The sequence below is a fragment of the Culex pipiens genome, chromosome 3 (assembly GCF_016801865.2).
Source record: "Culex pipiens pallens isolate TS chromosome 3, TS_CPP_V2, whole genome shotgun sequence".
NCBI lineage: Eukaryota > Metazoa > Arthropoda > Insecta > Diptera > Culicidae > Culex > Culex pipiens.
The window spans coordinates 144,725,437-144,737,538 of NC_068939.1; the positions used below are offsets into that span (position 1 = coordinate 144,725,437).

At 39.8% G+C, this 12,102-nt stretch overlaps 1 protein-coding gene across 1 annotated transcript in view; it reads right to left on the bottom strand.

Moving 5' to 3' along the window:
• Positions 1–10,625, bottom strand: part of LOC120417124 (uncharacterized) — a 70,356-nt gene extending 59,731 nt beyond the window's left edge. Inside the window, exons 1-2 of the mRNA XM_039579101.2 lie at positions 10,505–10,625; positions 9,706–10,411 (exon numbers count right to left, since the gene is read on the bottom strand). Of these exons, the coding sequence (XP_039435035.1) occupies positions 9,706–9,717 (12 nt within the window). The 5' untranslated portion in view covers positions 9,718–10,411; positions 10,505–10,625. The remainder of the gene's footprint in view (positions 1–9,705; positions 10,412–10,504) is intronic.
• Between the last annotated feature and the right edge of the window lie 1,477 nt (positions 10,626–12,102).

Here is a 12,102-nt window from a genome sequence, read left to right on the forward strand (position 1 = left end):
GGTTGGATGAACGATCCAACCAATCAGTCGATCGAGAGACGTGAGATTGATGTATCTAAAATCTCCCCCACTCCACCTCATAATTTTCGGATCGTCGACGAGCCAACAAAACTCGGCTCGGTCGGTCCCGAAAATTCATTCTATTGCTGGACGACGACGAGGACACATCAGAAGCAGATGGCCTGGTGGCCCGGTAGCAGACGGCCTGGAGGTCCGGGAGCAGATGGCTTGGAGGCAAGGACCAGCTAAGACATGCCGGTCGCGTGAGTCGATCATTGGAACTGGCCACCACCTGGAGTGGCCGGAAGCCCCGCGGATGTTCCGATGGGGGGACATTTTCCGGACCGTAAGAGTTATGGCAATATGGGTATCAAACTTTATGGTTTTTGATACCGGACATGAAATTTGACATTTTGGCAGTAGTGGCCACAATCCGGAGTGGCCGGAGGCCCCGCGGATGTTCCGATGGGGGGACATTTGCCGGACCGTAAGAGTTGGGGCAATATGGGTATCAAACTTTATGGTTTTTGATACTGGACATGAAATTTGACATTTTGGCAGTAGTGGCCACCACCTGGAGTGTCCGGAGGCCCCGGGGATGTTCCGATAAGGGGACATTTGCGGAACCATAAGAGTTGGGGCAATATGGGTATCAAACTTTAGGGATTTTGATACTGGACATGAAATTTGACATTTTGGCAGTAGTGGCCACCACCTGGAGTGTCCGGAGGCCCCGGGGATGTTCCGATGGGGGGACATTTGCCGGACCGTAAGAGTTGGGGCAATATGGGTATCAAACTTTATGGTTTTTGATACCAGACATGAAATTTGACATTTCGGCAGTAGTGGCCACAATCCGGAGTGGCCGGAGGCCCCGCGGATGTTCCGATGGGGGGACATTTGCCGGACCGTAAGAGTTGGGGAAATATGGGTATCAAACTTTATGGTTTTTGATACTGGGCATAAAATTTGACATTTCGGCAATAGTGGCCACAATCCGGAGTGGCCGGAGGCCCCGCGGATGTTCCGATGGGGGGACATTTGCCGGACCGTAAGAGTTGGGGCAATATGGGTATCAAACTTAATGGTTTTTGATACCGGACATGAAATTTGACATTTCGGCAGTAGTGACCACAATCCGGAGTGGCCGGAGGCCCCGGGGATGTTCCGATAAGGGGACATTTGCGGAACCATAAGAGTTGGGGCAATATGGGTATCAAACTTTAGGAATTTTGATACTGGACATGAAATTTGACATTTTGGCAGTAGTGGCCACCACCTGGAGTGTCCGGAGGCCCCGGGGATGTTCCGATAAGGGGACATTTGCGGAACCATAAGAGTTGGGGCAATATGGGTATCAAACTTTAGGGATTTTGATACTGGACATGAAATTTGACATTTTGGCAGTAGTGGCCACCACCTGGAGTGTCCGGAGGCCCCGGGGATGTTCCGATGGGGGGACATTTGCCGGACCGTAAGAGTTGGGGCAATATGGGTATCAAACTTTATGGTTTTTGATACCAGACATGAAATTTGACATTTCGGCAGTAGTGGCCACAATCCGGAGTGGCCGGAGGCCCCGCGGATGTTCCGATGGGGGGACATTTGCCGGACCGTAAGAGTTGGGGCAATATGGGTATCAAACTTTATGGTTTTTGATACTGGGCATAAAATTTGACATTTCGGCAATAGTGGCCACAATCCGGAGTGGCCGGAGGCCCCGCGGATGTTCCGATGGGGGGACATTTGCCGGACCGTAAGAGTTGGGGCAATATGGGTATCAAACTTAATGGTTTTTGATACCGGACATGAAATTTGTCATTTCGGCAGTAGTGGCCACAATCCGGAGTGGCCGGAGGCCCCGCGGATGTTCCGATGGGGGGACATTTGCCGGACCGTAAGAGTTGGGGCAATATGGGTATCAAACTTTATGGTTTTTGATACTGGGCATAAAATTTGACATTTCGGCAATAGTGGCCACAATCCGGAGTGGCCGGAGGCCCCGCGGATGTTCCGATGGGGGGACATTTGCCGGACCGTAAGAGTTGGGGCAATATGGGTATCAAACTTTATGGTTTTTGATACTGGGCATAAAATTTGACATTTCGGCAATAGTGGCCACAATCCGGAGTGGCCGGAGGCCCCGGGGATGTTCCGATGGGGGGACATTTGCCGAACCATCAGAGTAGGGGCAATATGGGTATCAAACATTATGGTTTTTGATACTGGATATGAAATTTGACACTTCGGCAGTAGTGGCCACAATCCGGAGTGGCCGGAGGCCCCGAGGATGTTCTGATGGGAGGACATATGCCGAACCATAAGAGTAGGGGCAATATGGGTATCAAACTTTATGGTTTTTGATACTGAATATGTAATTTGCCATTTCGGCAGTAGTGCCCACAATCCGGAGTGGCCGGAGGCCCCGGGGATGTTCCGATGATATGGGTATATATATATGGGTATCAAACTTAATGATTTTTGATACTGGAAATAAAAAGTTGCATTTGGCCATTATCTGAAATTAAGCAGTTAAAATATGCTAATGCTAAGCAGTTAAAATATATTGCTTATTAGGCAGGAAGTAATAAATAGACTACTGCAATGCACATTTTTTTGTGCCACTGTGAAAATCTGTTTCTGGAAATTTTGAATAACTATCTCGTAATCATTAAGAGCCCTGTAAAGGGTAGTTTTTAATGTCTGCTGTTCAAATTTCCTTTACTGCCGCCGATTGCTTGCAACAGCCTTGCAAAAACATTCCCGCATCTTGGTAACTTTCGAGTGGTGAAGGAAAGTAAATTGATTTCACTTCGATTTCTATTTCAGCTCCACTTGCAATTTCCGTCCCCTTAGTTCGATAGGACGGTTATTATAAGGGGGGAATTTGGACCGGACATTCTAATCGAAAATTTCAACAATCATCTTGCAAAGTTCTTTGTCATACTGGTCATGTGTAACATAACCACCTGCACCTTTTTTATCCATCGAGATTGATTCAGTAGAGCAACCCGATGCCGGTGACAACCTTGCGCAGCTTAAGGAAGCGTGTCGAAATTAAATTGATTTTAGAATTGCAATCGATGACTGGACGGATTTGATTATGTTGTAATCAAGTTGTGATAGCTAATTGATTAACATGTTTCCTAACATTACATAAACTATTAGAACTATTTAGTGTATAAACCTTTTTTTTTTTGTTGTTGATCAATAGTGACTGTGCCAGTTTTAATTTTACAATTTGAACAGTTTTTTGTTATTGATTTTTTCTACTTTCGTTAAATCTCTGCTAGGGTAACAAATTATCACAATAGTATGCCTTTTACAAAAACAAACATGAATTGAAATAAAGAACTTTTTAGAAAATATGAACATTTGGGAATAAAAAAAATGCTTGACTTACAGAAAATCAAAATCAAAATGGCACAAACACAATAGTCGAGACAGCGGCAATCGAATCACGTGTGCTGTAAACCGGGGTAATTTTGATAGATTTGATAGGTTTGAGATTTTTCCGCAAAATGAAGAGTACTCTTTTAATGCCTACGGAATAGTATAGAATCATACTGACCCTAGTAGAGAAGAAGAAGTTTTCTTAAAATTTTGAATTGTCAAAAAGTTTGTTAACTATAATGAAGAAAATGTTGATGAATAGCGTTATTTAAACATTCTCAAAGTGACGTAATTTTTTCAATGAAAATGACTTGAAATCGGACAATGGAAAGCAACTTTTTATATTTGCTTCGAATTCAGTTTGAAATGCAATATGAATCGCTAGTTTTTTTTTAAATAAAACTAGTTTTAAAGAATTGGCAAAATTCTGACTTTTAAAATATTCAACCTCAGTTTGTAATGATTTTTGTTAAAATTAAGTTAACTCAACAAAACCATTGATTTTTTTTTCCTGAAAATGTAGCAGCACCTAAACGATAAATATTAAAATAATAGTAAATATAAAATATAATAAAATTAAATTGTTTAAATCTGATTTTGACAAGAAAGATGATTATCAAAGTCACTCCAGAATTCAAAATAAGAATCTTCAAAGCATCTATTTTTTTAAACAATATTGATAAAAAACTATTTTTAGAAATGGAACTCAATCCACTTCAACGAATTATATTTGCGGTTAACTTAACGCAATTGACCTGGCCGCTTTAACGTGTGTGATGTATCAATGCAATAGAAGAGAAAAGCAACTCGCGACAAAATTTTGAGGCTAGGAATTTTGACAGGTATGATTTTCATAAAGTATTCGCCTCCTTTTCTCTCCCACAGAAAACCTAGGAACGAGGTAGCTGTCAAACTAGGCCAACATGTTAAAGTCGCTCGCAAAATGAACTTTGAGTGATTTGAGTTCATTTCTGACGTCACGGTTTTCTCCTCTATAGAGGAGAAAAGCAGGTCGCGACAAAATTTTTAGGCTAGGAATTTTGACAGGTATGGTTTTCATAAAGTATTCGCCTCCTTTTCTCTCCCACAGCAAACTGGGGACAATGTAACTGTCAAACTAGCAAAAATTGTTAAAGCCACTCACAAAATGAACTTTGAGTGATTTGAGTTCATTTCTGACGTCACGATTTTTTCCTCTATAGAGGAGAAAAGCAACTCGCGACAAAATTTTGAGGCTAGGAATTTTGACAGGTATGATTATCATAAAGTATTCGCCTCCTTTTCTCTCCCACAGAAAACCTGGGAACACTCAAAGTTCATTTTGTGAGTGACTTTAACAGTTTGGCCTAGTTTGACAGCTACATTGTGGGAGAGAAAAGGAGGCGAATACTTTATGAAAATCATACCTGTCAAAATTCCTAGCCTCAAAATTTGGTCGCGAGTTGCTTTTCTCCTCTATAGAAGATCTTACACAACCTCTTCTTTATGCATCTTATAAGTTTGTATCGATAATTGCCTCGATTTGTCGCCTCTAATTTGATAAAGTACGCAGGATGCGACCTGGTACACTAAAACCCCGATGGTTTGACACCAACTGTTGTCAAACGAACGGGTCACTTTTTAGTTTGACACCCCTTTTACACGGAGTTCACACGCACTAACAAACATTTGTTTTGATAGTGTGCGTGAGCGCCGTGTAAAAACTGACAGTTCGTCACTTTTTAGTTTGACTTTGACCAACCAACAGGGTACAAACTAAAAAAGTGTCAAACGAAAAAGTGACCAACCACCGGGGGTTGAGTGTATGTGAACATTTCCTGCATAGTCCTACAAAATGAATCTATGACATTTCCCCGAAACCCACATTCCCGAAGAGACATTTCCCCGAATGCCACATCTCCGAAAAGACACTTTCCCGAAATGTCATTTACCCGAAAATCATTTCCCCGAACGATCCATTTCCCCGAACGGCTACATCCCCGGATGGCGACTTCCCCTAAAAACCATTTTCCCGAATGGCCACTTCCCCTAATTTTCCACATCCCTGAAAATCATTTTCCCGAATGACCATAATCCCGAACGGCCATTTCCCCGAACGCCACTTCCCCAAACCCGGTCAGGCGGGTATGGCCGTTGCCCAGAACCGCGCGCGGTTCTGGACAACGGCCATACCCGCCTGACCGGGTTCGGGGAAGTAGCGATCAATAAAGTATCATGTCCACAATAGAGCTTTATGACGTTTCGCGTACGCACACTAGTGCACCATTTGATTTTGCTGGCTGACAAAATTTAACCTCACTTAATTTTTGTGTACGTACACGCAATACGAAAGAACGTAGATTACTTTATTGAACGTTCAAAAAAAATCCGAGCTTCACTTGAATTTTGAACATTCAAATTGATGTAAGTGCGACAACTGGCCAAAGGGATTTCAGGTCAGAACGTGTTTGACACACGTTCAGGCCCGACTACCGCAAAAATTTGTAATTGTTACTCGGGACCTTGGCAACCAAAATCAGCTGTCGAGCTTAAGTATAGCCCCTAAACTACTTTAAAGTGATTTAGTAATTTTAAATCTAAAATGGCGGTGATGAAATATTAAAAAAATGCTTTTTGTAATTCAATAATCAACTATTTAGAATTTGAAGTGTTGGTCGCAGAACTCGAATTGGACGTTAAAAAATAAAAAATAATTGTTCAAAGCCTTACACCAGCCAAAATTGATAAAGACAAAAAATTGATAAAGACAAACAAAATCTAGAACAAACTGAATCCTGCGCATCGAGTGGTCGCATGAAGCTATCGTTGCTGTTCTATCCTTAGCACGTAGATACCGTTTTGGAAAATTGTCCTTTGCTGAAAATGGCCGCTACAAAAAAAATATTTTTTTATGGAACGTGGATAATCTCAATACCCCGCACTTTTGAAGTGTCCGCGTGGTTTATCAATGGCCTTCCACGTAGGAGAATTTAATATTAACGTCATACTTTTATAAAAAAAACCCTAAATAACAATTTAGTTTATATCTAGGTCATCATTCGGAAAAAAATGATTTTTTGGTGAAGTAACCATTCGGGTATATGTAAATTCGGGAAAACGGCAGTTCGGTAAAATGATCATTCAGGTAAATGACATTCGGGGATATGGAATTTTCGGGAAAATGATTTTCGGGGATGTGGAATTTTCGGGAAAATGATTTTCGGGGATGTGGAATTTTCGGGAAAATGATTTTCGGGGAAGTGGCACTTTCGGGGAAATGATTTTCGGGGATGTGGAATTTTCGGGGAAATGATTTTCGAGGATATGGGATTCGGGAAAGTGGGATTCGGAGATAAGGGATAAAACCCTACAGAATCTATGACATTTCCCCGAAACCCACATTCCCGAAGAGACATTTCCCCGAATGCCACATCTCCGAAAAGACACTTTCCCGAAATGTCATTTACCCGAAAATCATTTCCCCGAACGATCCATTTCCCCGAACGGCTACATCCCCGGATGGCGACTTCCCCTAAAAACCATTTTCCCGAATGGCCACTTCCCCTAATTTTCCACATCCCTGAAAATCATTTTCCCGAATGACCATAATCCCGAACGGCCATTTCCCCGAACGCCACTTCCCCAAACCCGGTCAGGCGGGTATGGCCGTTGCCCAGAACCGCGCGCGGTTCTGGACAACGGCCATACCCGCCTGACCGGGTTCGGGGAAGTAGCGATCAATAAAGTATCATGTCCACAATAGAGCTTTATGACGTTTCGCGTACGCACACTAGTGCACCATTTGATTTTGCTGGCTGACAAAATTTAACCTCACTTAATTTTTGTGTACGTACACGCAATACGAAAGAACGTAGATTACTTTATTGAACGTTCAAAAAAAATCCGAGCTTCACTTGAATTTTGAACATTCAAATTGATGTAAGTGCGACAACTGGCCAAAGGGATTTCAGGTCAGAACGTGTTTGACACACGTTCAGGCCCGACTACCGCAAAAATTTGTAATTGTTACTCGGGACCTTGGCAACCAAAATCAGCTGTCGAGCTTAAGTATAGCCCCTAAACTACTTTAAAGTGATTTAGTAATTTTAAATCTAAAATGGCGGTGATGAAATATTAAAAAAATGCTTTTTGTAATTCAATAATCAACTATTTAGAATTTGAAGTGTTGGTCGCAGAACTCGAATTGGACGTTAAAAAATAAAAAATAATTGTTCAAAGCCTTACACCAGCCAAAATTGATAAAGACAAAAAATTGATAAAGACAAACAAAATCTAGAACAAACTGAATCCTGCGCATCGAGTGGTCGCATGAAGCTATCGTTGCTGTTCTATCCTTAGCACGTAGATACCGTTTTGGAAAATTGTCCTTTGCTGAAAATGGCCGCTACAAAAAAAATATTTTTTTATGGAACGTGGATAATCTCAATACCCCGCACTTTTGAAGTGTCCGCGTGGTTTATCAATGGCCTTCCACGTAGGAGAATTTAATATTAACGTCATACTTTTATAAAAAAAACCCTAAATAACAATTTAGTTTATATCTAGGTCATCATTCGGAAAAAAATGATTTTTTGGTGAAGTAACCATTCGGGTATATGTAAATTCGGGAAAACGGCAGTTCGGTAAAATGATCATTCAGGTAAATGACATTCGGGGATATGGAATTTTCGGGAAAATGATTTTCGGGGATGTGGAATTTTCGGGAAAATGATTTTCGGGGATGTGGAATTTTCGGGAAAATGATTTTCGGGGAAGTGGCACTTTCGGGGAAATGATTTTCGGGGATGTGGAATTTTCGGGGAAATGATTTTCGAGGATATGGGATTCGGGAAAGTGGGATTCGGAGATAAGGGATAAAACCCTACAAAATGTTTGCATACCAGCCCGATCGAAGCATGCTGCCAAGGTTGTATAGAGGAGAAAATCGTGACGTCAGAAATGAACTCAAATCACTCAAAGTTCATTTTGTGAGTGACTTTAACAAATTTGCCTAGTTTGACAGCTACTTTGTCCGTACTTTTTCTGTGGGAGAGAAAAGGAGGCGAATACTTTATGAAACTCATACCTGTCAAAATTCCTAGCCTCAAAATTTTGTCGCGAGTTGCTTTTCTCCTCTATACAACTTCTTCTGATCAAAATGGTGAAAGTGAAAATTATTTTAAAATCATTAAATTAATTATTAACGTGCTGTATGTGTCCTTGAAAACGAAGAAAACACTTCAAGATGACCAGCTTGACGCTTGAGGAAAATCTGCCTGAATTCCAGTGATTGATAAATCAGAAAGACATATTCAGAGCACTACATTTCCAAGAGGGATGCATTTGTGAACATTTTCACGATGGGACTCAAAATTGAAAACTTTTCAGATGGGACAAACAATACTGCCGTAAATTTGTAAACTTCTAGAACAAAGCGGTAAATATTATTAGTGTAGCGAAAAATAATACATTAAATGAAGCAATTCTAGTATTTAGCTCAAAATAGACCACAATGCATATGGGACATTAATGCGAACATGGGCAGTGCAAGTGTTAATAATGACAAGAGGATGCCCTCGAAAGACTGGCTGCGCTACGGTTAGATTAGATTAGACCCTTTCACACCTCTTGTCAATGTTCATTGGAGTAAAAGGAATACACTCAAAGTCTAGAATTCTAGAGTTTTTTTAAGTGATAAACTGTTGTCTTTCATATGTTTATAGAACCTGTTCCAAAAAAAACTCAGAATTCTTTTACTGCGAAAACTTATACATCAAAAGTTTTCGTGCAAAATATTTAAAAATATATCACTTCAGAATTGAAAAAGTATGTTACCCTTTAACTGGCACATAATCTTAAACCTTTTTTTATTTGTTTACATTACGAAATAATGAATAACATCGCGAAAAAGTTTTAAATGATCAGTAAAGGACAACTGTTCCACCTGGATATTCATGTGTAACTTATAAAGTTTCACAAATCAACGTATTCTGTCCTAATCTAATTGATAGAAACTTTCAAGTTGACGAAATAGCTAATTAATTTAAAATATGGCCAAAGCCACGTGGAGCAGTTTACATATCTTTACAGTTTAAATTAAATATTAAAAAAAAAAAACAAACAAAATTTTTGCAAGCTTCAAAAAGCATTTTATAGATAGGAACAAAATCTACAAATTGCTTCTAAAAGATTACAAAAATGTTGCGTCGTTACAGAAAAATCGACAAATTAGAAAAGCGTAATGCATCGCATTAAAAGAGGTTTCTCTGTATTTTGTTGTTTTTTTAACTGCATTATGAGGTTATGTAACGTTCAAATCATTAAATCACTTACCATTTTGGCCATTTTGCGAAATTTAATCACCGCTACGATCTGGTCAAAGCACCTGTTTCCCGGTTGATTACTTTCACAAAGTGCTTTTTATCACTCCACCACACCGTATTAGGTTTAGTTTTGGTGTTCTTCTCTCACACACTCACACAATGTCTCACAGTCCACTAAAAATATCCAAAATCACTGCAGATCCAATTTCACCAAACACGACAGCACCGCAAAAAAAAAACTCGACCAAAATCCGCCTCCGGGTCGCCACCCAAAAGTAAAAGTCCTTCGAAGGTCGTCCGATCACTTTCACTCTCGATCACCCCCAAGCTATTCTCCAGATGCTTCAAACGCCAACCGCGCCACGTGCGTCACCCGCGACAGTATCCTTTCGTCCCACGTGTGCGTATGTTTAATCACGCCAACCGCCGGCACCAGACTAAAACAGTTCGATAGGGTGTTTAAGCAATTTATATCCGTCCAGCGGCGGCGGTGTGATGCTGCAACGTTGCAACTTCCAGCCGAGAGACCAAGCGCTCTTTTGCTCGAGTTATTTTTTTCACTTTCGTACAGGTAGTGCTGCCGCGGCCGTCTTAATTTCGTTTGTTTTTACCACTCACACCGGTTGAGTTTGGCGTCGTGACGGGTCGTGCTGTATTGTCGCACTTTTCAGTTTACGCCCAAGTTGTCATTTTCGTAGCTTTCTTGATCTTCAGATCTATAAGATAAGTTTTCAGACTTGAAATATTTGTCTCAAACAACAACAAAGTCTACGTCAAACTTTTTGCCGCACGTCACACAAATCACTTACCTGCGGCAAGCAACCACAACGACAACAAGCTGTTTGTACTACGCGCGTTGATCAGTCGGCAAATTTCTGAGAAATTATGCTCACGCTCTCCGCGATCATACCCCTCTTTATTCACAGGTGAAGTTTAATCAAGTCCTGCACGCGGAGTTGCATGTAGCAAAACAGAAGGTTCCAAGCGTGTTGCGCGACGCGATTGTTGTGTCACGTCGCGTTGTTGCAAGGAGGTTTTTGAGCGGGATTCCTGTGAAGAGCACACACCGGCTGGTTGGCATTGAAAATTGTGGATCTTTGAACGGTTGGATCTTCATCTTCATAATGCCGGTTATTGATTGTTTTGGCGAACTTGACCATGGTGTTGTTTGGCTTTGGCTTACGTTACAGAGGTTTGTTTGACGAGTTTGATGCATAGAGAATGACAATTTGATGAAAAATCAAGCTATTAAGTAAGTTATGTAGTTTAACGAATATAAAAATGACGTATTTTTTAAAAATTTCTAATCAATTAGCGTAATTATGAATTTTCTGCTGTTTTTGAATTTAGGACCACAGATAATAAATGATAATAAAACTTTAGGAAAACTTTTGTTTTGTACTTTCAATGATATTTTGCAAATGTTCGGTAACTGTGAGCAGATTTTTACTTTTTATTTCACAATTTGTTTTGTTTTGTTCCACATAATAATTTTTTATGAAAGCTGATGTATCGACAATTAAGGCAGTTCTGCAATTCTGGAGTTTTTTTTGAAAAGGTCCAATAAACCAAATTTTCAATTTTTGCTTTTTGGGTGTTTTTTAATACCCCTGATTCAAGGCGGTTTCAAAAACACCCAAAAAGCAAAAACTGGAAATTTGGGTTATTGGACTTTTTCAAAAAAAACTCCAGAATTATACTGGAACTTTTTTAGCACTTAAATAAATGTTAACGTAAAACAACTATTTTGACTTATATTCAAGTAAATCAACCTGCAAAGTTTATGGAACTGAGAAAAATTATTTCAATGCGAGTCAATTAGAATATTGAAAATATTAATAGAATTTCTTCACGTTTGGTATCATACCCATTTTAAAACACTTGTTATTAAGTGAATTGGACGTATAGGCTTACAGATATAAGCATAATTACATTGCTCATAACAGAAAATAGAATATTTTTTTCAGTTTGGTAAAAACATGGATAGTAAATAAGCTTACGAGTCTAATTGAAAAGCTGTCAAAGGCAAACTTAAGGGAAACTAGACGACCTTTCCAGTAAAAATATTTACGAGACTAAGAAATCATGTCTGTCATAAATAAATTGACAAAAACCCAAAAAAAACCTATTTTTTCAACTTTTGCCTTCCTCACATTACTGAAGAAAGGCTATAAAATCACTCAAAAAAGAACTTCCCAATTAGACCTTCTAGACCTACCTTCATGTATACCTATCGACTCAGAATCAAAAGATTGTAAAAAAGGGCGGTTTTTGTAAGAAAATCCGTCATGTTATAAAATTTTAGAAAGGTATTTAAAAGACCTTTCCAACGCGACCAAAACATTGAAGATCTGATAACCCTATCAAAAGTTATAAGCACTTAAGTGTTATTTAAGCACTTTTTGGA